This window comes from Chiloscyllium plagiosum, unplaced genomic scaffold (assembly GCF_037043375.1).
Source record: "Chiloscyllium plagiosum isolate Xiang-an unplaced genomic scaffold, Cpla_swu_hap1 HiC_scaffold_28, whole genome shotgun sequence".
Classification (NCBI taxonomy): Eukaryota; Metazoa; Chordata; class Chondrichthyes; order Orectolobiformes; family Hemiscylliidae; genus Chiloscyllium; species Chiloscyllium plagiosum.
This window is the reverse complement of record NW_028270166.1, coordinates 691,025-717,605: the sequence shown is the minus strand read 5'-3', so window position 1 is coordinate 717,605 and position 26,581 is coordinate 691,025. Positions and strand designations below refer to the sequence as shown.

Below are 26,581 nucleotides of genomic sequence, written 5' to 3'. Positions count from 1 at the left end.
GGCTCCCACCCCCCAACCCCTAGCAGCTCTAGCAAATCTCCCTGCCCAGTATGTTAGTCCCCTTCCAATTCAGGTGCAATCCATCCTTCTTGTACAGGTCACCTCTACCCAGAAGAGATTCCAATGATCCAAAAATGTGAATCCTTCTCCCATACCCCAGCTCCTCAGCCATGCATTCATCTGCTCTATCCTCCTGTTCCTACTCTCACTAGCTCATAGCACCGAGAGTAATCCAGATATTACTACTCTCAAGGATCTCCTTTTTAAATTCCTGCCTAACTCTCTATATCAATATTGTTCCATGTGCCAGCTAACTCCTTTTTTAAACACAGCTTTGATAAACACTTTTTTCCTTCATAAATCCCAATGCAATGTGTTTCTTTAATATCCCCATCCTTCCTCCTGGTAAAATGATCAATGTTGCTTCAGTCCAAAGGTTCCTCTGAGAAACTGTTCACTGTTACACACTAAAAATAAAACCTTTGGATTCCGTTTTATGGTTTCTCTGTTAGAGAAAAAAAAATCACAGAATTCATGCTATTAATTTACTTAAATACTTTATTGTAAAATTGTATAAAATACTGACAAAATATGCATAATTTTCAAACAATTCCCATCACAAAATAGTTGATTGATCAACCAAGAAGACACTTCAATAAATTAAAGATAAACAATAAATAACAGTTTTAAAATAAATATCAAATATGATGACATTACAGGACTGAAGCCCCTCACACCTCCTGACCCTGTGGGGCTAACCCTGTAGGCTTGGCATCCACTGACCCTCCCCCACTCCACCTTATGGATCGTTCCCTGCTGACACTGAGAGACAGACCCTGGGGACCTGACCTCCTCCTGCAGCCCAGCCCATCCATAGGCTAAACAATCAGGAGGAGGGAAATAAGGAATTTGTGCTCTTTGGAAAGATGTAAATCATTTGTCATGTCATTTGAGCTGGGGAACTATTAAATGGCGTCATAAAGAGGCCCCTCCACAAACATATTTCAACTGCCATTTCAACCATGTGGTTTTGGAATCTGGGCAGCATTTGGATCACGTGATTGGTCAGTGGTTTGGTGGGGTAGGGGGGTGGGGAATTGTAACAATTGCACATGGATAGGTAATTGGATAATGTGGACACTGATTAGTCAATGTGAACATTGATAATTGATTAGTTAGCGTGGATACTGATAGGCAATAGGATACTATGAACACGTATTGGTCATTGGTCAGTGTGGACACTACTATGGATTGTATGGGCAGTACAGTGAAGGAAATTGAAACTATTGTCTGCAGCAAAGAGCAAGGTTCCAGATACCTGTGTTGTCTTCCCATGACACGGATTAGGGACTACAGGTCTGGTGAGAAAGAAACGTACAGTAGGAACTGGAGGAAGCAGTGGTAATGGTCATGATAACAATGACACAAGTTCAATAAGGAAAGAGGTTCTGTTGAGATGATATGAGAAGTTAGAAGCTAAATTAATAAATAGAATCACAAAGGTAATAATCTCTGCGAACTGGCACAAGTCAAATAAGACTAGAGGGATGAAGGTATGAGATAAGTTGTTCTGGTTCATTGGGGGACTGGTGCTGAAACAGGGGGAAATGGGATCTGTATGGTTGGGACAGTTTAGAGTGAACTGTGCTGACATAGATGATTTTGTTAACTGCAAATCTAAGGAGGTAGAGAAGGCATTAAACTAAACAATGGGGTTGAGGATCAAGTTTGGGTGATTGTAACAAAATAAGGGATGGATTTGTGGCAGGGAAGAAAAATGCTCATGTGGAAAATGAAGGTCAGAAATGAGCAGGAAAGGACTGAAAAAAGAAAAACCTAAGAATAGACCAGAATTCAAGACTCAATGCTACAAAATATAGGAACTAGAGTAGGCTATTCAGGGCATTGAGCCCACTCCATTATTAATATAATCCTGCCTGATCAATGTCTTTTATTCACATTAGCCCCTTAACCTTTTAGGTAATCAATAACCAGAAATTTATCTAGATCTATCTTAAACATATTCCTAGACTGAATGCCCAAAGTCCTCTGTGGTAGAAAATTCCAAAGATTTCCCATCCTTTTAGTAAAAAGAGTTCATTAACCTTCTTCATAGCTTGCTGCACCTGTATGTTAGCCTTCAGTGAGTTATTGACAAGGAAACCTAGGCCTTCTACACCTTCCAACTTCTTACCATTTTAAAAAAGACTCTGCACATCTATTAATCCTCTCAGAATGGATAACCTTACATTCATGTTTCCCTTTGTAACATCCACAAATTTGGAAATAGTACATTTGGTTCCACCATCTTTGATACATATAGTGCAGCTGGGTCCCAAGTCCAGCTCCATGTGGTACCCGACTAGTCACAGCCTGTCGATATGAGAGTGATGTAATTATTCCTTCTCTCTGTTTTCTGTCAGTTAGGCAATCATTAATCCATACCAGTACAGTACCTCCAAGCCCATGTGCTTTAATTTTGCTGACCAACTTCAAATGTTGGACTTTATCAAAAGCCTTTTGAAAATCCAAATATACGACTCCCCTTTATCTATTCTGTTAGTTACATTCTCCAAAATCTCCAACACGTTTGTTAAATATGATTTCACATTTGCAGATTCATGCTGACTGTGCCCAGATTGTTTTTATCCAAATGTCCATTTATCCTTTATAACAAATTGTAGCATTATCCCTGCTTCTGTTGTGAGAGTTTATAGTTTCCTGTTTTCTCTCTCACTTCCTTCTTAAGTCAAGGGATGACATTTAACATCTTACCCATGGGACCAATCTAGAATCTATGGAGTTCATGGAGTCTATCACCAAGGCAACAATTATCCCTGCAGCTACTTTGGAACACTCTAGGATGTAGACTATTCCAGAAACTTATTGGTTTTCAGTCCCATTAATTTTTCCAGTATAATTCTCTTATTTGTACCAATTTCCTTCAACTCTTCATTCTTCCTAGTTACTAGGATCTCTATTTCTGAGATTAACAGACAAAAAATGTTTCCTTTTTACATATCAAAATAGCAAAAAAAACTAAAGTCTCTTTATCTGAATGTCTATAGCAATCATTATAAAGTAACTGCATTGATAATGCACGTTGAAATGAATGAATACAATCTGATGGCCAATACAGAGACATAACTGCAGGATACAGGGTTTGAATTCTGAAAATGGAGGGATTTATGATATTCAAGAAGAATAGGAAGCTTGGTAAAGATGGAGGGATAGTTCTGTTAATCAAGAATGGCATTTGTGCAACATCTAGGGCCGAAGGGCTGTACTGCGCTGTAACGTTTTATGTTCTATGTAGAGATGACCTTGGATCAGAAGATCAGGATGAAAACTTGGTTTGGGTGAAGACTGAGGAATATTAGGGGAAAGCTGTCACCATTGGGAATATTCTATAGGCCCCGACAGGAACCATGATATAAGATGAAATATTGGGTAATTGTGATAAATGAATGACAATAATCAGATGATTTTAATCCATATGTAAACTAGAAGTATCCTATAGGCAAAAATAGCCTCAGAGTAACAGCAGCAGTTTATAGAATGCTTTTAAGATGGTTTCCTAGAGTAGCACATTCTGGAACCAATTAGAGAGTGGGTTGTATTAGACTTGGGACTGTGCAATGTGAACACGATTAATTACTGACCTCAGAGTAAAGGCACCTCTAGGCAGCAATAATCAGAATGTGATTGAATTATAATCCAGTTGAAAAGGGGGAGAGTGAGTCTAAGGCAAATACTTTAAACTTAAAGGCACAATGTAGCTGTGAACTAGCTGAAATGAACTGAGATATTAGACTAGGATCAGTAGAGAAGTAATGGTAGATATTTAAGAGATATTTCAGAATACTCAGAATAAGTTCATTCCTACTACAAAGGAAAATTCCAAGGGAGGAGCCACATTGCATGATTAACTAAATAAGTGAGGGAAAGCATCAAAACATAAAGAGAACACATATAACTAAGCAAAGATGAGTGGTGGTTCAAAAGATTGGTCAGAATGTTAAGAATGTCAGAAGCTGAATAAAAACTTTAATCAAGTCAAATCAGTTAGGGCATGAAGGAAGCTAGAAATGTAAAAACAGATAGCAAGAGTTTTTATAGACATCTAAAAAGTCAGCACTGAGTGTTGACCTTTTGGAGGGTGAGCACTGGGAGTTAATAGAGGATAGTAGAGAAAAGGTGCCATAATGAATAAAATGTTGCTCCTGTCTCCACAATTAAAGGTGCAAAAAGTCTCAGTAATACTGTAAAGCCGGAGGGTGAAGGAAAAGAGGAACATAGTGAAATTATCATCACTAGGGACACAATAGAGAGCAAATGGATGGAAGTACAGTTTATTGAGTCTCCGAGGCATGATGGACTTACTGTAGAATCTTCAAAGACATTGCTAATGAGGTAGTAGATGTGTTGATCGTAGTTTTCCAAAATACTCTAGATTGAGGAAAGTCTCTGTCAGACTGCAAAGTAGCAAATATAACATCTCTATTCAAGAAGGAAGGCAGAAAACTGGAGTCTGTAGACAAGATAGTGTAATGTCTGTCATGTGGAAGGTATTAGAATTGATCAATAGGCAGGTTATAAATGTACATTTGGTAAGTCTTAAGCGTATTGAGAATAATCAGTATGGTTTTGTCGAATGGCAATTGTATTTAGCTGTTAATTGGAATTATTTGAAGGAGTAACGTGCAGTGGATAAAAAAGAACATTTGAGTTGGATTTTCAGGAAGCATTGGATAACGTGCCACATAAAAGGACATTGCACAAAGTAGGAGATCGTGGTGTAGGGATGACAGACCAGCATTACGAGAAGATTGGCCAATTCCCTAATTTAAAGCAATAATTTGGAAAAAATTGAGGGGCCAGCATATTCCCCTGTGATATTCCACTTGGCTCATCTTGCCAACCTGAAAAGCGTCCTTTCTGTATTCTACCAGCCATTCAATCTTCCATCCAAGTTGACAGGTTACCAGTAATAATCTTAAATGGAGAATATATTGTAAACACTGATGACAACAGGTGATTGGTCAGTGTGGATAGTGACGTGTTATTGGGCAATGTGAATAATGATGGGATGAGTGCCAGTGATATCAGGAGCAGTGACAATTGGTGACAATCATGTTATCAAAGGCTGTGAGTGTGAGCTTTCCCTCGCTGCTATAGTGTAGCAGTGTCATTGGTTCATAGGCAGCAGGATTGCAGCACAGCGCTGGTCTGGCTCCACCAGAGAGCTTGTGCATGGCAGATTTAATCATGGCGTGCATGTTGGCCGGTTTGTAATTGGCACGGCAGGATCCCACACAGTTATACATATTGTAGGACTCTGGTGCTCTGATCCAATCATTCCACCCAATCTCTTTAAAAGACACCAGCAAAGACTTTCTGCAGCAGTTCTTCTGTCTCCTGAGACAATCCTCAGTTGAACTTGTTGCTCGTCGCGCTCTCCTGATGCTTTGTAGTTCCTCAGTCTCGATTTCCAATCTCAGATCATTGTTCAAATCTGTGGTTAAGCTCAGCAGCAACGTGTCAGGGTGAAGTGAGGACAATTCGAGCTGCATTTGGACTTGCTGCTGTCCACTATCTACCCAGAGCTGGATAAGTGGTTGGACATTGAGAATGAACGTAGTGATGGGCCCAGAGTGTATGACTCTGGAATCGATCAGTTCCAAATGTTCTCCCCCTGGATTCCTGTGCTCCAACATCCTGTAAACATTCGCCCACCTTCCTGAACTGCAATTTAACTTTTCCAGATGCTGGGCAATTTGGAGACGTTTGTGAAATTTTAATTCAGCACGTACCACCTTTAAACCTGGGTAAAGGAGCTTAGTCCTGGCAATACTGAGGGTGTACTTTCCAGTAAACTGTCTCTCTCTACGTGTAGTCGCTCCACTGTTCCTGGCTGTTTCGACTGTGGGGAGAACAATTAGGTGTAAAAGTAATTCACAGAAATACAAACAAACAGCAGTCAGAGCCAAGGTTATCAGCAGCAGGATAACACACCGGCTTTTACAGGGAATACTGGCACCACTAACAGAAAACAAACTGTTCTATGCATTCTGTAGACTGCAGTAACACTCTGGCCGGACAGAGGGAGATTCTGTCACAACTGGCTCATTTCCTGATTCTGCAAAGCATCTCCCAGCATTGACAAGGCACTAGATCAGGTGCATTCTCAACAATGTAATGCTTCCAAGACAGGGGAGTAGGAGGACACAGAAAATCTCACCCAGCTTGAGGAGACCACAGTGTTAATGAAGTCAATAATCTGCACCATTCATCAGTGTGAGGTTTCTATAATGCCAGCTCCAGCTCTAACCGAGCTGTGCTTGCTCACTCACCCCCCTCACCTCGCTAAATCACTCCCGGTCACTCATTCGTTCTCTCGCTCACTCACTCAGTCTCACAAGCTCACATTTAGTGTTTTAATTTCACATGAACACTCAGAGAATGTATTCATAATCTCCCAAATTCACATAAACTTGCTCTTGTACTCTTTCACTCTCATACTCCAGCTTTCCCTTTCATACTTATTGACTCTTACACTCTCCCACATGCATTTTAAAAAATCTCATTCATGGAATGTGGATGTCGATGGCTGGCCAGCATTTAATCTCCATCCCTAGAGAAGGTAGTTGTGAGCTGCTTTCTGAACTGCTGCATGTCATGTGCTGTGGGTTTACCCACAATGCCATTAGGGAGGGAATACCAGGATTTGGACCCAGTGATACTGAAGGAGCAGCAATACATTACCAGGTCAGGATGGTGAGTGGCTTCGAGGGGAACTTGCAGGGGGTGGTGTTCCCATGTATTTGCTGCTTGGTTGGTTTAACTCAGTTACCTGGACAGCTGGTTAGTGATACCAATAATGGGTAGTCATAGAATCATCGAGATGTACAGCACGAAAACAGATCCTTCGGTACAACTTGTCCATGATGACCAGTCATCCTAAACTAATCTAATCCTATTTCCCAGCGCTTGGCCCAAATCCCTCAAAACCCTTCCTATTCATATACCCATCCAGATGCCTTTTAAATGTTGTAATTGTACAAGTCTCTACCAGTTCCTCTGCGAGCTCAAACCATACACACACCACCCTTTAGTGTTATTCCTGTCCGGGAGCAGTGGGAGACAGAGTGGAGGTGACGTTGGAGACCAGGAGGTTTCCAGGAAGGTAAGGACTTAGTATATTTGGACAGCGGCTAAAGCTGCGATACTACACGTGTAGTATCTCCCTCCCACAAAACTCCCTCCTCTAACCAGAAAAAAAGGACTCTGTAAGGTACGGTTTTTTCCTTTTCTTTCATATATTTAAGTGCATAGTTTGTTTTAATTAGTTAATATAAAGCTAAGGCTTACAATGGCAGGAGACCTCAGACCCGTGGCATGTGCCTCTTGCTTGATGTGGGAGCCTAGGAACGTGTCTGACGTTCCTGACTCTTAAACTTGCAAGAAGTGTGTCCAGCTGCAGCTCTTGTTTGACCACATGACTGCTCTGGAGCTGCGGATGGACTCACTGTGGAGCATCCGCAATGCTGAGGAGGTCGGGGATAGCACGTTTAGTAAACTGGTCACACTGCAGGTTAGGATTGCTGAGGGAGACAGTGAATGGGTGACCAAAAGGCAGAGAAAGAGTAGGAAGGCAGTGCAGGTGTCCCCTGGGGTCATCTCCCTCCAAAACAGGTATACCGTTTTGGATACTGTTGGGGGAGATGGCTCACCAGGGGAGGGCAGCAGTTGCTGAAAATGTGTTGCTGGAAAAGCGCAGCAGGTCAGGCAGCATCCAGGGAATAGGAGAATCGACCTTTCGGGCATAAGCCCTTCTTCAGGAGGGCAGCAGTTGTCAAGATCATGGCACCGTGGCGGGCACTGCTGTTCAGAAGGGCGGGAAAAAGATTTGTAGGACCATAGTCATAGGGGATTCTATTGTGAGGGGAGTAGATAGGTGGGTCTGTGGCTGAAAACGGGACTCCCGGATGCTACGTTGCCTCCCAGGTGCTCGGGTCAGGGATGTCACCGATCGGCTGCAGAGCATTCTGAAAGGGGAGGGTGAACAGCCAGTTGTCTTGGTGCATACAGGCACTAACGATATAAGTAAAAAACGAGATGAGGTCCTGAAAGCAGAATTCAGGGAGCTAGGAGAGAAGTTAAAGGGGAGGACCTCAAAGGTAGTGATCTCGGGATTGCTACCAGTGCCACGTGCTAGCCAGGGTAGAAATGAAAGAATAGGCAGGATGGACATGTGGTTTGAGGGATGGTGTAGGATGGAGAGGTTCAGATTTGTGGGACATTGGGACCATTTCTGGAGAAGGTGGGACTATTACAAATCAGATGGTCTACACTTGAACCAGACTGGAATTAATATCCTTGGGGGAGTTTTTGCTACTGTTGTTGTGGAGGGTTTAAACTAAGTGGCAGGGGGCTGGGAACCAGAAGAGAAGACTAGTAGACAGCAAAGTGGAAACTAGAGACAGTAAGGAACAGGATCATGAAGTTAGCATTACTAAGTGGAAGAGTAGAAAAATGTGTTGCTGGAAAAGCGCAGCAGATCAGGCAGCATCATCGACGTTTCGGGCATAAGCCCTTCTTCAGGAATCCCTGAAGGTTATAAATGCTTCAGACAAGACAGGAAGGGAGGTAAAAGGGGGTGGAAAGAGTTGTATTTCGGTCAGGGATGCTATCACAGCTGTGCTAAAGGAGGACACTATGGAGGGCTTGAGCAGTGAGGCATTATGGGCAGAGCTGAGAAATAAGAAGGGTGCAGTTACATTGTTAAGGCTGTATTACAGGCCTCCCAACAGTGAGCATGAGGTAGAAGAACAAATAGGTGAACAAATTATGGAAAGATGTCAAGCCAACATGTCGAGTGTGGTGGTGATGGGAGGTTTTAATTTTCCCAACATTGACTGGGATACACCTAGTGTCAGAGGTCTGGGTGGGGCAGAATTTGTAAGGAGCATCCAGGAAAGTTTTCTAGAACAGTATGTCAATAGTCTGACAAGGGAAGGGGCCGTATTGGACCTGGTGTTGGGGAATGAGTCAGGTGGTACAAGTTGCAAGTGAGGGATTTCTTTGGGAATAGTGATCACAATTCTGTAAGTTTTAGAATACTCGTAGACAAAGATGAGAGTGGGCCTAATGGAAGAGTACTAAACTGGGCCTAGGCCAATTATATCATAATTCGGCAGGAGCTGGGAAATGTGGAGTTGGAGCTATTTGAAGGGAAGTCCACATTTAATATGTGGGAGGCTTTCAAAGGTAGTGCATGTCCCTTTGAAAACAAGGGATAGGAAAGGCAAGATTCATGAACCATGGATAACAGGAAAAATCGTGCGACTGGCCAAGAGGAAAGTCATGAGGGGCATGGATATGATAGTTAGACTCCTGGGGTGGGGGAGTCCAGAACTAGAGGGCATAGGTTTAGGGTGAGAGGGGAAAGATACAAAAGAGACCAAAAGGGCAACCTTTTCACACAGAGGGTGGTACGTGTATGGAATGAGCTGCCAGAGGAAGTGGTGGAGGCTGGTACAATTGCAACATTTAAAAGGCATTTGGATGGCTATACAAAAAGGAAGGGTTTGGAGGGATATGGGCCGGGTGCTGGCAGGTGGGACTAGATTGGGTTGGGATATCTGGTCGGCATGGATGGGTTGGACCGGAGGGTCTGTTTCCATGCTGTACATCTCTATGACTCTAGGAAAAGGGAAGCCTACATAAGGTCTAGGCAGCTAAGAACAGAACAGGCCTTGGAGGAATATCAGGAGAGTAGGACCAATATTAAGCAAGGAATCAAGCGGGCTAAAAGGGTCATGAAATAACTTTAGTGAGCAGAATTAAGGAGAATCCCAAGGCCTTTTATTCATATATAAGAAGCAAGAGGGTAACTAGAGAAAGGGTTGGTCCACTAAAGGATAAGGAAGCACGATTGTGTGTCGAACCTGAGAAAATGAGTGAGATTCTCAATGATTACTTTACATCAGTGTTCACTGAGGAAAGGGACATGATGAATGTTGAGATTAGAGATGAAGGTTGTTTACTGTGGATCACCCTGACATAAGGAGGGAGGATGTGTTGGGTAGGCTAAAGGATGTTAAGGTGGACAAATCCCCAGGACCGGATGGGATCTATCCCAGGTTACTGAGGGAGGTGAGAGAGGAAATAGCTGGAGCTCTGACAGATATATTTGTGGCATCTTTTAAACACAGGGGAAGTGCCGGAGGACTGGAGGTTGCTAATGTTGTCCGCCTACACAAGAACAGCAGTAGGGATATTCCAGGTAACTACAGACCAGCCTGATGTCAGTGGTGGGAAAGTTGCTTGAGAAGGTACTGAGGGATAAAATCTATTTATATTTGGAAAAGAATGGGCTTATCAGTGATCGGCAACATGGTTTTGTGCGGGGGGACATCGTGCCTTACCAACTTAATAGAGTTCTTCGAGGAAGTGACCAAGTTGTTAGATGAAGGAAGGGCTGTAGATGTCATATACATGGACTTTAGTAAGGTGTTTGATAAGGTTCGCCATGGTAAACAAATGGAGAAAGTGAAGTCCCATGGTGTGCAGGGTGTTCTAGCTGGGTAGATAAAGCTGGATGGTTGAGCAATAGGAGACAGAGAGTAGTAGTTGAAGGGAGTTTCTCAAAATGGAGAAAGGTGACCAGTGGTGTTCCATAGGGGTCAGTGCTGGGGTCACTGTTGTTTCTGATACACACAAATGATCTGGAAGACGACATTGTTGGTCTGATGAGTAAGTTTGCAGATGACACAAAGATTGGTGAAGTAGCAGAAAGCATAGGGGACTGTCAAAGAATATAGGAGGATATAGATAGACTGGAGAGTTGGGCGGAAAGTAACAGGTGGGGTTCAATCCAGGCAAATGTGAGGTGATGCATTTTGGGAAGTCTAATTCTAGAGCGAACTCAACTGTAAATGGAAAAGCCTTGGGAAAAGTTGATGAGCAGAGAGATCTGGGAGTTTGGGTCCATTGTGGACTGAAGGTTGCTGCACAGGTGGATAGAGTGGTCAAGAAGGCATATAGTATGCTTGCCTTAAATGGACGGGGTATTGAGTATAAGAGCTGGCAAATCATGCTAAAATTGTACAAGATTTTGGTTCGGCCGCATTTAGAATACTGTGTACAGTTCTGGTCACCACACTACCAAAAGGATGTGGACGCTTTGGAGAGGGTGCAGAGAAGGTTTACAAGGATGTTGCCTGGTATGGAAGGTGCTAGATATGAAGAGAGGTTGAGTAGGTTAGGTTTGTTTTCATTAGAAAAAAGGAGATTGAGGGGGGACCTGATTGAGGTTTACAAGATCATGAAGGGTACAGACAGGGTGGATAGAGATAAGCTTTTTCCCCAGGGTGAAGGATTCAATAACGAGGGGTCACGCTTTCAAGGTGAGAGGTGGAAAGTTTAAGGGGGATACACACGGCAAATACTTCACACAGAGGGTGGTGAGTGCCTGGAACTCGTTGCTAGCAGAGGTGGTAGAGGCAGGCACGGTAGATTCATTTAAGATGCGTCTGGACAGATGCATGAGAAGTGGGGAGCAGAGGGATACAGATGTTTAGGAAATGGGCGATAGTTTTAGACAGTGGATTTGGATCAGCTCAGGCTTGGAGGGCTGAAGGGCCTGTTCCTGGGCTGTAAATTTTCTTTGTTCTTTGCTTAGGTTTCCCCTTAGGTCTCTTTTAAATTTTTTCCCTCTCACCCTAAACCTATGCCCTTTAGCTCTGGACACCGCCCCCCCAGGGGAAAAGACCTTGTCTATTTATCCTATCTTTGCCTCTCATCATGTTATAAACCTCTATAAGGTCATCCCTCAGCCTTCTGACGTTCCAGGGAAAACAGCCCCAGCCTGTTCAGCCTCTCTCTATAGCTCAAATCCTCCAACCCTGGCAACATCCTTGTAAATGTTTTCTGAACCCTTTCAGGTTTTGCAACATCCTTCCATTATGAGGGCGACAAGTTCAATTCCTGCACTGGCTGATGTTGCCACAAAGGATTTTCCTTCTCAGCCTGTCCCCTCATCTGAGGATTGGTGATGGCAACTTTACTTTTTCGATGGAAGTGGTCGTGGGTTTGGAAGGTGCTGTCTAAGGATCTTTGGTAAATTTGTGCAGTGTATCTTATAGATAGTACATACTGCTACTACTAAGTGTCGGTGTGGAGGGAATGGAAGCATTGTGGATGTGGTGCCAATCAAGTGAACTGCTTTGTCCTGGGTGGCATCAAGCTTGAATGATTTTGAAGCTGTACCCATCCAGACATTCATCTATCCAACTGTATCACTTGCAAGTTCCCCTCCAAGCCACACACCATCCTGACTTGGAAATATATGTCAGTGTTGCTGGGTCTAAATCCTGGAATTCTGTCTCTAATGGCATTGTGAATTTACCTACAGCATATAACTGCAGTGGTTCATGAAGACAGTTCATCCCCACCTTCTCAAGGGACAACTAGGGATGGGCACTAAATGCTGGCCCAGCCAGTGATGCTCACGTCTCATGAGTGAATGATAAAAAGATTGAAGAGGACAGAGCTCCTTGGCATAAAATGTTTCGTTGGAGTTCATAACCCCAAATCTTCAGCTCATGATCCAATTCGAGATGCTTACTCCCATTTTGGTCAACCCTGTGTAACACTGTTAGACCAATACTCGTTCCCCCTACGTCTCATATTCAGAGAACAGAACTAAGGACAATACAGCACAGGGACAGATCCTTTGGCCCTCCAAGTATGCACCAACACATTTTGCTCTTTCATACTAAAACTGTCTTCACTTACAGTGTAATGTTAAAAGATTAAATGGGACTATCTCTCTGGACATTAATGTAATATTAAAGAGTTAAACTGCACTGAACGAACATTCTGGAAGTGGGTGGGGATGACATTCGTGCAAGAATGCAAACTACTCCCACTCCATTTACACAGACATTTGCCACTCCTCTCCTGTTATTATCGAACTGAACTATCATTCAATCTCTTCCATTCAGAAATGCTTTCTAGCCATCCCCGGAAGTCAGTTATGCCTTACCTACATTGTCTTGGGGCATTACAGAATCAGGAAATCATCCACATAAAGATTCCCCAGGATTAGGAAGATAGCATTATCTCCGAGGATGATCTCATCCTAATATTGTACCTGTGAGTGACTGGGGGTTGCCTTCAGTGGCATGTGATTGTGGGGGAGTGGTCAGAGTATCTATAAGCATGACCAAATGACCTGAATAAAGGGGATATATTTTCTTTGTTCAGTGCCTTACTTTGTCTCGACTTCACATGCCTGCGAGAGGGGGGTCACCTAGCTTGTACTAGATTTAATAAACTTTAAATGTTTGCAGAAGCTGGTGTATGCAAATTGAATCTTGTATGCGAAACCTCGGGAAAAGAGCTTAACATTTGGTGGCACCAGTGGGATTCCAACACACACGGAGCTTCCAGGTGGACTGAATAAGCGACTGGGGTGAAGGGAGTTTCAAGTCCTCTACAGACACGAGGTTTTATGCTCCAGAGCAAAAAAAAAGTTAGGGACCAGGAACTTCAAAGAACAATATCTAAACAAAATTTGGTGGTACTTAAATTTGGTGGTATCGCCTTTATCCCCTAGACCTCCTCTGAGAAGTACTTTTGGGACGGCACAGCGTTACTGGGAAAAGGGGGAGAAGGTGGAGCTGCTCTGCTCGGATCCCGACAGTAAAGTGCATTGACTACTAGGGAGGCTTTGTCCGAGGTTTTTCTGCTGTGAACCTGACTCTGAGAGTCCTTCTTCTGGGGAAGAGGGGAGTAGCATGGACTGCGGTGCCATGTGCTCAGCTGTGAGGCTTTTCTCATTTTGTGGGTGTGATTTTGTCGAAGGGGTACTGCTGGTCTTTATTTCCTTCTCTGCCTCGTCCGCTGGTGGGGTGGAGTTCCTCGGTCTGGTTTCCACCGAGGTCAGGATGTTTTCGTGATCTTTTTGTCTTTGCATGTGCCAGATGCTGTGGGGTTTGCGGAGCTTGGACCAGTGTTTGTGTTTTTTTGTCCTGTGCCATAGTGGTTAATTCGGAGTCTGTAGACGTGATTAATTTTTGTCCGACTCTGGTATGTACCTTTTGGGGCCACCTCCTCCATCTTTTTGACTCCTTGTTTTCCATTGCATGGACCATCATCGGGCGAACTGAGGGGGGTCTCAATTGTGTGCGGTTTTTCCTCTACGTTGAAATGTGAAGAATTCTGACCAGAGGCTCTTCAAAGATTAAGTAATTCAGTAATTACTTAATTAGTAGATAAGTAGTAGATTAAGTAATTCACATTCAGCTAGTGATCAGGAACAACAGGATGTGACTGTAAGTGAGGCAGGTAGGGGGATTCTGAGCTCAGGAGGGGAGGAGCCTCAGCCCCTGACCTTGTCCAACAGGTATGAGATTTTTGCTCTCTATATGAATGAGGGAAAAGGCTGTGGACAGGATGAGCCAGCTGACCACGGCACCATGGTGCAGAAGGCCATCCAAGAGGGGGGAGCAAAAAGATGAGTAGGTGTTATCGGGGATTCTATAATTAGGGGGACAGATAGTTTCCTTTGTGAGCTGGATTTGGGAATCCTGCATGGTGTGTTGCCTGCCCGGTGCCAGGGTGCAGGACATCTCTGACTGGTTTGAAAGGATATTGGAGCGGGAGGGGGAGGATCCAGTTGTTGTGGTCCACGTTGGCACTAACAACATAGGCAAGACTAGGGTGGAGGACCTGTTTGGGGAATATAAAGCACTGGGAAGGAAATTGAAGAACAGGTCCGCGAGGGTCATAATCTCCAGATTACTGCCCGAGCCACGTGTTAATTGGCAGAGGGGTAAGAAAATTAGGGATATAAACACGTGGCTAAGAGATTGGTGTGGGAAAGAGAGATTCCATTTCATGGGACATTGGCATCAGTTTTGGAACCGGGGGGGGGCGGTCTCCACCTGAACTGATCTGGAACCAGTGTTCTGGTGAAAAGGATAAATAGTGTGGTCATTAGTACTAAAAACTTGTGAGTCAGGGGGAAGGGAAAGGGAAAGCAACATAGAGTATGGAGTCAAGTAGAAAGATAAGCAGCAAGTTAGCACATGTGCAGGGTTTAAGTTCAAGGCAGACTAGGAATGAAGCAAAAAGGAATGATAACTTAGGACATATTACTAGAGGTGTTGGAAATCATGAGGATAAGAAAATTAGCATTAAGGCGCTTTACCTGAATGCTCGTAGTATTTGTAAAAAAAGTAGATGAATTAACAGCACAAATCATCATGAATGATTATGATGTGGTAGCCAATGCAAAGATGTGGTTGCAGGGGGTTCAGGACTGAGTTGAACATCCAAGGATTTACAACTTATCGAAAAGACAAGGACGTGGGCAGAGGGGGTGGGGTTGCCTTGTTAGTTAGGAATGAAATTAAATCTGTGGCACTGAATGACATAGGGTCGGATGATGTGGAGTCTGTGTGGGTGGATTTGAGGAACCACAAAGGCCAAAAACCTCCCAGCAGTGCTCAGGACCAGGGGTGCAAGATGTACCAGGGAAATAGATAGGGCGTGTCAGAAAGGCAAGGTCACAGTGATCATGGGGGACGTCAATATGCAGGTGGACTGGGTGAATAATGCTGCCAGTGGATCTAAAGAAAGGGAATTCATGGAATGCTTACAGGATGGCTTTTTGGAACAGCTTGTGAAGGGGCCCACAAGGAGTAGACTATTCTGAGTCAGGCTTTATAAAAGATCTTAAAGTAAGGGAACACTTAGGAGGCAGCGATCATAATATGATAGAATTCAGTCTACAGTTTGAATGAGAGGAGGCAAAATCAGATGTAATGGTGTTACAGTTAAATAAAGTAATTACAGGGGCATGAGAGAGGAACTGATGAAAATTGACTGGAAGCAAAGCGTAGTGAGGAAGACAGTAGAGCAACAATGGCAGGAATTTCTGGGTGTAATTGAGGACACAGTACAGAGGTTCATCCCAAAGAAAAAAGATTATCTGGGGTGGGGGGGGGGGGCAGAATTAGACAGCCATGGATGACAAAGGAAGTCAGGAAATGTACCAAAGAAAAAGAGAGAGCCTATAAAGTGGCCAAGAGCACTGAGAAATCAGAAGATTGGGAAGACTACAAAAACAAACAGAAGATAACAAAGAGAGAATTAAGGAAGGATCAAATATGAAGGTAAGCTAGCCAGTGATAATTACAAATGAAACAAAGTTTCTTTCAATACATAAGAAACAAACGAGAGGCAAAAGTAGAAATTGGGCCGCTCCAAATGGATGCTGGAAGGCTAGTGATGGGAGATAAGGAAATAGCTATAGAATTTAACAAGTACTTTGTCTCGGTCTTCACAGTGGAAGACATGAGTAATCTCCCAACAATTAAGGAGAGTCAAGGGGCAGAGTTGAGTGTGGTAGCCATTACAAAAGAGAACGTGCTAGAAAAGCTAAAAGGTCAAAAGAATTGATAAATATCCTGGTCCACCTCTGAGGGAGGTGGCTGAGGAAATAACAGAGGCACTGACTGTGATCTTTCAAAAATCACTGGAGTCAGGGAAAGTCTCAGATGATTGGAAAATCGCTGTTGTAACCCCCTTGTTCAAGCAAGGATCAATTATATGCCAATTAGCCTAACCTCAGTTGTAGGTAAAATTCTAGAATCCATCGTTCCGGATGAAATTTCTAAATTCTTGGAAGTGTAGGGTCGGATTAGAACAAGTTAGCATGGATTTAGTAAGGGGAGGTCGTGTCTAAAAAACCTGTTAGAATTCTTTGAAGAGGTAACAAGTAGGTTAGACCCAAGGAAACCCAGTGGATGTTACTAGACTTCCAAAAGGCCTTTGATAAGGCGCCTCACGGGAGGCTGCTGAGTAAGGCGAGGGCCCATGGTGTTTGAGGTGACCCACTGGCATGGATTAAGGATTGGCTGTCTGACAGAAGGCACAGAGTTGGGATAAAAGATTATTTTTCAGAATGGCAGGGGTCCCGCAGGGTTCAGGGTTGGAGCCGCAGCTGTTCACTTTATATATTAATGATCTGGATGAAGGGACTGGGGGCATTCTGGCGAAGTTTGCCGATGATACGAAGTTAGGCAGACAGGCAGGTAGTATTGAGGTGGTGGGGAGGCTGCAGAAAGATTTAGACAGTTTAGGAGAGAGGTCCAGGAAATGGCTGATGACATTCAACCTGAGCAAGTGCGAGGTCTTGCACTTTGGAAAAAAGAATACAGGCAAGGACTATTTTTTTAAACTGAGAGAAAATTCATAAAGCTAAAGTACAAAGGGATCTGGGAGTGCTAGTCTAGGATTCTGTAAAGGTTAATTGGCAGGTTGAGTCCATTATTAAGAAAGCAAATGCAATGTTATTTATCTCAAGAAGGTTGGAATATAAAATCAGCGACATGCTTCTGAGACTTTATAAAGCCCTAGTTAGGCCCCATTTAGAATACTGTGTCCAATTTTGGGCCCCACACCTCAGGAAGGACATACTGGCACTGGGGCATGTCCAGCAGAGATTCACATGGATAATCCCTGGAATGGTAGGCCTAACATACGATGAACCGCTCAGGATCCTGGGATTGTATTCATTAGAGTTTAAAAGGTTGAGGGGAGATCTAATAGAAACTTACAAGATAATGCATGGCTTAGAAAGGTGCTGGGAATTTGTTTCCGTCAGGCGGGGAAACTAGGACTCGTGGGCACAGCCTTAGAATTAGAGGGGGTCAATTTAGAACGGAAATGAGGAGACATTTCTTCAGCCAGAGAGAGGTGGGCCTGTGGAGTTCATTGTCACGGAACACAGTGGAGGCCAGGCGTTAAATGTCTTCAAGGCAGAGGTTGATAAATTCTTGATCTCACAAAGAATTAAGGGCTACGGGGAGAGTGTGGGTAAGTGGAGTTGAATTGCCCATCAGCCATGGGCCGAATGGCCTTACTTCCACTCCTATGTCTTATGATCTAAAAAAAATGAGAAATGCTGAAATTAAGGTTGTACTAATACTTGGGTCAAGGGGAAAGTTTCAATGTAAATTGTACCATGCTGAGAGTGTTTGATATTTAAATATTTTGGTTTGTGAAAATAGTTGCTCTGAAAATCCTTTTGAGTAACTGTTTTGCCTCATGTGAATTAGGATCACAGTTCAATGTGTTTTGTGGGCTATGTAATAGGGCAGATTTTGTTTTTAAATTGAAATTGTACAACATTATGTCATTTTTAAAATTATCAAACTTGTAACCTTAAAACAAATTGATTGAGTGCCTTGAGCCCCTAATGTGTTCGAAATTCGACAATGCCTATTTAAAGAAAACAGTTAGGTCAGTGATCATATTTTAACCAGATGAGAGTATTATATTAAAATATCTTTGGTGCAGTGTTTTTAATGCAGATTTTCACACAAAGAAGAGTGCATTTTAATTTTCACATTTTTTAAGATTTTAGAGGGTATTAGAATTTGAGATTTATCTGTTTAAGTTCTAGGAGAAAGTGAGGAGTGCAGATGCTGGAGATCAGAGTAGAGAGTGTGGTGCTGGAAAAGGACAGCAGGTCAGGCAGCATCTGAGGGGCAGGAGAATCGACGTATGAAGGGCTAATGAAGGGCTTTCCTGGTGCCAGGATCAATGATGTCTCAGAGAGGGTGTAGAATGTTCTCAAGAGGGAAAGGGGCCAGCAAGAGGTCATTGTCCACATTGGAACCATCAACATAGGAAGGGAAAAGGTTGAGATTCTGAAGAGAGATTACAGACAGTTAGGCAGGAATTTAAAAAGGAGGTCCTCAAGGGTAGTAATATCTGGATTACTCTCGGTGCTACGAGCGAGTGAGGGCAGGAATAGGAGGATAGAGCAGATGAATGCATGGCTGAGGAGCTGGTGTATGGGAGAAGGATTCACATTTTTGGATCATTGGAATCTCTTTTGAGGTAGAAGTGACCTGTACAAGAAGGACGGATTGCACCTGAATTGAAAGGGGACTAATATACTGGCAGGGAAATTTGCTAGAGCTGCTCGGGAGGATTTAAACTAGTAAGGTGGGGGGGGGGGGACCCAGGGAGATAGTGAGGAAAGAGATCAATCTGAGACTGGTACAACTGAGAACAGAAGCAAGTCAAACAGTCAGGGCAGGCAGAGACAAAGGTAGGACTAATAAATTAAACTGCATTTATTTCAATACAAGGTGCCTAACAAGGAAGGCAGATGAACTCAGGGCATGGTTAGGAACATGGGACTGGGATATCATAGCAATTACAGAAACATGGCTCAGGGATGGGCAGGACTGGCAGCTTAATGTTCCAGGATACAAATGCTACAGGAAGGACAAAAAAGGAGGCAAGAGAGGAGGGGGAGTGGTGTTTTTGATAAGGGATGGCATTACAGCTGTGCTGAGGGAGGATATTCCTGGAAATACATCCAGGGAAGTTATTTGGGTGGAACTGAGAAATAAGAAAGGGATGATCACCTTATTGGGATGTATTACAGACCCCCTAATAGTCAGAGGGAAATTGAGAAACAAACTTATAAGGAGATCTTGGCTATCCGTAAGAATAATAGGGTGGTTATGGTCGAGGACTTGAACTTTCCAAACATCGACTGGGACTGCCATCGTGTTAAAGGTTTAGATGGAGAGGAATTTCTTAAGTGTGTACAAGATAATTTCCAGATTCAGTATGTGGATGTACCTATGAGAGAAGGTGCAAAAACTGACCTACTCTTGGGAAATAAGGCAGGGCAGGTGACTGAGGTGTCAGTGGGGGACCACTTTGGGGCCGGCAACCATAATTCTATTAGATTTTAAATTGTGATGGAAAAGGATAGAACAGTTCTAAAAGTTGAAGTTCTAAATTGGAGAAAGGCCAATTTTGACGGTTTTAGGCAAGAACTTTCAAAAGCCGATTGGAGGCAGATGTTCGCAGGTAAAGGGACGGCTGGAAAATGGGAAGTCTTAGGTCCAACCTGTCCATGCCGACCAGATATCCCAACCCAATCAAGTCCCACCTGCCAGCACCTGGCCCATATCCCTCCAAACTTTTCCTATTCATATACCCATCCAAATGCCTCTTGAATGTTGTAATTGTACCAGCCTCCACCACTTCCTCTGGCAGCTCATTCCATACACGTACCACCCTCTGAGTGAAAAAGTTGCCCCTTAGGTCTCTTTTATATCTTTCCCCTCTCACCCTAAAACTATGCCCTCTAGTTCTGGACTCCCCGATCCCAGGGAAAAGATTTTGTATATTTATTCTATCCATGCCCCTCATAATTTTGAAAACCTCTAAGGTCAACCCTCAGCCTCCAACGCTCCAGGGAAAACAGCCCCAGCCTGTTCAGCCTCTCCCTGTAGCTCAATTCCTCCAACCCTGGCAACATCCTTGTAAATCTTTTCTGAACTCTTTCAAGTTTCACAACATCTTTACGATAGGAAGGAGACCAGAATTGCACGCAATATTCCAACAGTGGCCCAACCAATGTCCTGTACAGCCGCAACATGACCTCCAAACTCCTGTACTCAATATTCTGACCAAACGCCTTCTTCACTATCCTATCTACCTGCGACTCCACTTTCAAGGAGCTATAAACCTGCACTCCAAGGTCTCTTTGTTCAGCAATACTCCCTAGGACCTTACCATTAAGTGTATAAGTCCTGCTAAGATTTGCTTTCCCAAAATGCAGCACCTCGCATTTATCTGAATTAAACTCCATCTGCCACTTCTCAGCCCATTGGCCTATCTGGTCCAGATCCTGTTGTAATCTGAGGTAACCTTCTTTGCTGTCCACTATGCCTCCAATTTTGGTGTCATCTGCAAACTTACTAACTATACCTCTTATGGTCATATCCAAATCATTTATGTAAATGACAAAAAGTAGAGGACCCAGCACCAATCTTTGTGGCACTCCTCTGGTCACAGGCCTCCAGTGTGAAAATCAACCCTCCACCACCATCCTCTGTCTTCTACCTTTGAGCCAGTTCTGTATCCAAATGACTAGTTCTCCCTGTATTCCATGAGATCTAACCTTGCTAATCAGTCTCCCATGGGGAACTTTGTCGAATGTCTTACTGAAGTCCATATAGATTACATCTACTGCTCTGCCCTCATCAATCTTCTTTGTTACTTCTTCAAAAAGCTCAAGTTAAATGTGTGACTGTCTTCATACTGATAACCAGCTTGGCAAGGAAGGAATGAGAGAGGAAATACAAAGATACTTTCAAGCAGCTAACATTGTCTCTAGATGTTCTCTATTCACAGGTAAAGCACACCTTCAGACCACCGCCTGCCCCTCCACAGCCTGATCCAATGGATTCAATCAGCTCCCCAGTTATGAGCATGAAAAGTGAAGAAGCTAGCAACAATGAAGAGGACGTCAGTACGCATTTTGTCAGTTGCCTTCCTGAGGTCATTAAACCAGGTAAGCTTTACCTTATCCTTTGATCATTTAAGGGATATGATGGTTCACTGATCACACCAACATCCCAGCAGCCAGTTGGCTTTGTTACATTTAACAGCAGAGCGGGAGCAGACGAATGCTGCACTCTCCACCCAGATGCACTGGTATCCTCCATCTGAAGCATCTTCGTAAGGGTGGGAGTCTTGTCAGTTTTGTAAAGTTTTGACTGTCCTTATCCAAGAATTCAGATTTCTCCATGGAATGGTGTGCAAGGACAGACTGGGTTTTGTTTTCAGGTTGGACTTTACTGAAGGAGATTTCAGAGAACTGGCTTGTTTCCGCTCGACTTGGAGGGGATGGAGTGGTCACTGAGGACCGTGGGTTTTAAGGACTTTACTGGTGAATTGTTTCCAAATGGAAGGATTCTTCAAACTCTCTTTATTGTAACGGACTAGTAATTTTGGTTGTTATAATCATTGCATGTTGTGTGTCAATAACTTGTTTAAACATGGGCTGTGGGATCATTATGAATGAGCTGCTAAGACTCTTCTCTGCACCCATTTTGGGAAATTAACATGGAGTGAGAAAAGGGAGGAATGTAATGTTAAAAGATTAAATGGGACTATCTCTCTAGACATTAATGTAATATTAAAGAGTTAAACTGCACTGAGCGAACATTCTGGAAGTGGGTGGGGATGACATTCGTGCAAGAAAGCAAACGACTCCCCACTCCATTTACACAGACATTTGCCACTCCTCTCCTGTTATTATCAAATTGAACTATCATTCAATCTCTTCCATTCAGAAATGCTTTCTAGCCATCCCCGGAAGTGAGTTATGCCTTACCTACATTGTCTTGGGGCATTACAGAATCAGGAAATCATCCACATAAAGATTCCCCAGGATTAGGAAGATAGCATTATCTCCGAGGATGATCTCATCCTAATATTGTACCTGAGAGTGACTGGGGGTTGCCTTCAGTGGCATGTGACTGCGGGGGAGTGGTCAGAGTATCTAGAAGCATGACCAAATGACCTGAATAAAGGGGATGTGTTTTCTTTGTTCAGTGCCTTACTTTGACTTGACTTCACCTGCCTGTGAGAGGGGGTCAAAGGGGGTCACCTAGCTTGTACTAGCTTTAATAAACTTTAAATATTTGCAGAAGTTGGTGTATGCAAATTGAATCTCGTGTGCAAAACCTCGGGAAAAGAGCCTAACAACAGGATCCATATCCCTCTATTCCCTCCTATTCATGTATTCATCCAGATGTTTCTTGAATGCTGCTATTGTCTGCTTCCACCACCACCTCTGGCAACGTGTTAGAACATAGAACTATATAGCGCAGAACAGGCCCTTCGGCCCTCGATGTTGTGCCGACCTGTGAACTATTCTCAGCTCCTACACTATCCTAAAATCATCCATACGCTTATCTAAGGATTGTTTAAATCTCCCTAATGTGGCTGTGTTGACTACGTTAGCAGGTAGGGCATTCCATGCCCTTACCAGGTTCCAGGGACTCACCATCCTTTGTGTGAAAACATGCCTTGCACATCTCTTTTAAACTAAACCGCCCCCCCCCCCCCCCCCACCAAAAACATTGAACCTGTGTTCCCTAGTAATAGAACTGTCCATCTTGGGGAAAAAGCCTCATACTTTCCACCTATCTACGCCATTCACAACCTTATAAACTTCTATCAGGTCACCCGTCAACCTCCTGCGTTCCAGTGAAAACAAATCCAGTCAATATAGCTTTTCTTCATAGATAAATTCCCCCAAACCAGGCAACATCCTGGTAAACCTTTTCTATACCCTCTCAAAGATTCCATATCCTTTTGGTAGTGTGGTGACCAGAACTGTACACAACATTCCAAGTGTGGGCTAACTAAAGTTCTATAAATCTGCAGTGTAACTTGTCTATCTTTATACTCAATATCCCTTCCAATGAAAGCAAGCATGCCACAGGTCTTTTTAACTACCTTATTTCCTAGCGCTGCCACATTCAATCATTTCTGGGCCTGCACACCCAGATCCCTCTGCATATCAACACTCCTAAGGGTTCTGCCGTTAACTGTAATAATTTCCACCTGTACTTGACCTTCCAAAATGCATCACCTGACATTTGTCTGGATTAAATTCCATATGCCTTTTTCTGCCATGCCTCCAAATGATCCATATCCTGCTGTATCCTCTAACAATCCTCCTCACTATCTGTAACTCCACCAATCTTTGTATCAAGGTTGAAAATCACATAACCCAGGTTATAGTCCAACAGGTTTATTTGGAGGCTCTAGCTTTCAAAGTGCTGCTTCTTCATGAGCAGCGCTTTGAAAGCTACTGCCTCCAAGTAAACTTGTGGAACTATAACCTGGTGTTGTGTGATTTTCAATTTTGTTCACCCCAGTCCAACGCTGGCTCTTCCAAATCAATCTTTGTATCATCCTCAAACTTACTAATTAGACCAGTTACATGTTCCTCCAAATCATTTATGTTGACCACAAACAGCAGAGGTCCAACACCGATTGCTGTACAACACCACTAGTCACAGCCTTCCATTCTGAAAGACATCCACTGCTACCCTTTGTGTCCTATGACTGAGCCAATTCTTTCACCCCGACATCATTTGACTTCACCTTTTGTACCAGATTCTTGATTAGAGTGGTGCTGGAAAAGCACAGTTCAGGCAGCATCCGAGGAGCAAGAAAATCGACGTTTCTGGCAAAAACCCTTCATGAGGAATAGATCTCTATTCCTCATGAAGGGCTTTTGCCCGAAACGTCAATTTTCCTGCTCCTTGGATGCTGCCTGAACTGTACTTTTCCAGCACCACTCTAATCAAGAATCTAGTTTCCAGCATCTGCAGTCATTGTTTTCACCTTTTGTACCAGTCTGCCATGATGGACCTTGTAGAACATACAACATTACAGAGCAGTACAGGTCCTTCAGACTTGATGTTGCACTGACCAGTGGAACCAATCTGAAGCCGATCTAACCTACACTATTCCATTATTATCCATATGTTTATCCAGTGACCAAAGGCTTTACTGAAGTCTATGTAGACAACATGACTGCTTCTCCCTCATCAATCATCTTTGTCACCTCCTCAAAAAACTCCATCAAGATATCACTGATGTTTGACTCACAGGCCTGTGATTTGCAGGATTATCCCTGCTACCCTTTTAAGCAATGGGACAACATTAGCCATTCTCCAGTCCTCTGGGACCTTCGTTTCTCACTCTCGCACTCATTTTCTTCCCACCTTCTTGCACATTAGCACGTGTGAGAATCATTCTCTCACAGGGAGAAAGTGGTGACTGCAGATGCTGGAGATCAGAGCTGAAAAATGTGTTGCTGGAAAAGCGCAGCAGGTCAGGCAGCATCAAAGGAGCAGGAGAATCGACGTTTCGGGCATAAGCCCTTCTTCAGGAATTCCTGAAAAATTCCCACCAGTCTCCTTCCTAATTCAGGAATTCCTGAAGAAGGGCTTATGCCCGAAACGTCGATTCTCCTGCTCCCTGGATGCTGCCTGACCTGCTGCGCTTTTCCAGCAACACATTTTTCAGCTCAGTCTCTCACACACTGCCTCTGACACACACACATTCGGACATGCTCACACTTTCTCTCACGCTCTCTCATACAGCATTGGTCATGCTCTCACACTTACATCCACACTCTCACACCCACTCTTTCACTGCTCATAGTCTCGCAGTCACAGTGCCTCCCCCCCCCCCCCAGGTTGGGGTAAGTGTCAGCCCCCCCCCCCCAGGTTGGGGTAAGTGTCAGCCCCCCCCCCCCCCCAGGTTGGGGTAAGTGTCCCCCCCCCCCCAGGTTGGGGTAAGTGTCCCCCCCCCCCCAGGTTGGGGTAAGTGTCCCCCCCCCCCCAGGTTGGGGTAAGTGTCAGCCCCCCCCCCCCAGGTTGGGGTAAGTGTCAGCCCCCCCCCCCCCAGGTTGGGGTAAGTGTCAGCCCCCCCCCCCCCAGGTTGGGGTAAGTGTCAGCCCCCCCCCCCCCCCAGGTTGGGGTAAGTGTCAGCCCCCCCCCCCCCCCCAGGTTGGGGTAAGTGTCAGCTCAGCCCCCCCCCCCCCCCCCCAGGTTGGGGTAAGTGTCAGCCCCCCCCAGGTTGGGGTAAGTGTCCCCCCCTTGCCCCGGCTCTGGGGGTTACTCACCCCTGACGGGTAGTCTCCGCTGTTGGATGGTGTTGCTGGTGCGGGCGGACAGGTTGCTGTCCCTGTGCTGGCGAAGGAAGAGCTGCAGCATGTTCTGTTCCTCCTCTTTGCTCGCTCGGTGGTGGATGAGCGGCGGCTGCGCCAGTCCCAGGGAATCCAGAATGCCCCTTTTCACAGCTTCCAGCTGCTCCCATTTACTGAGCTTTCCCCGGGCTCCGGGAGCCAGCCCCGAGCCAACCACAACCAGCAGCAGCAGCCAGACCCGGCTCATCGCTGCTGGGCTAGGCGGCAGCCTGTGGCTGGAATGGCCTCGGCACTTGCATGGGGATGAGATACAGAGTGCGCTCTCCCCCCCCCCCGGAGCCCAGCACCGGGACCCACTCCGGGCAGGATCAGGATCAGGATCAGGATCAGGAAGTTTCCTGCCGCCAGGATGCTGTAGGCTGCACTGGGTTTGCTCAGTGTTTCCTCTTCCTTCCGTTTGTTTTGTTGCTCCATATTCCTGCTGTTATTGGCTAGGAATCTCCCGGCTCCTTAACTCACTCTCAGATACCAGAATGGGCGAGTTCCCTCTAATCGGAACTCCAATCCAAATGATTTCATCCAAATAATTTCTTCAGAAGGAAAAATGTGTGAGTTCAACTCTGTGTCTCTCCATGTATGTCTGTGTGCCTGACTCTGTGTTTTCATGTGTCAGAGTGATTGTGTGTCTTTATGTGCGAGAGTGACTGTGTGTGTGTCTCACTGTGTGAGAAAGTCTCTGTGTGTCTGTGTATGAATGTGAGAATGTGTCTGTATCTGAGAGTGTGTATTTGAATGTGAGAGTGTCTGTTTGTGAGTCAGTGAGAACGTGTGTCTGGATGTGTGTGTGAGATAAAATGAGTCTGTGAATGAGTGTGTGTGTGTCTGAGTGTGAGAGCATGTGTCTGAGTGTGAGAGTATGTATAAAAGATATTTGGACAGGTACATGAATAGGAAAGGTTGAGGGATATGGCCCAAATGCAGGCAAATGGGATTAGTTTAGTTTGGGAACATGGT

At 44.3% G+C, this 26,581-nt stretch overlaps 1 protein-coding gene across 1 annotated transcript; it reads right to left on the bottom strand.

Annotated features, from left to right (window-relative positions):
- Positions 1 to 540: 540 nt before the first annotated feature.
- LOC148142480 (protein DVR-1-like) lies at positions 541 to 25,814 on the bottom strand. Its single transcript, XM_087975860.1, has 2 exons — positions 25,544 to 25,814; positions 541 to 5,923 (listed from the first exon to the last, which is right to left on the bottom strand). Exons 1-2 carry the CDS (start codon positions 25,812 to 25,814, stop codon positions 5,106 to 5,108), a joined length of 1,089 nt encoding a protein of 362 aa, XP_087831986.1. The 3' UTR covers positions 541 to 5,105.
- Positions 25,815 to 26,581: the final 767 nt, after the last annotated feature.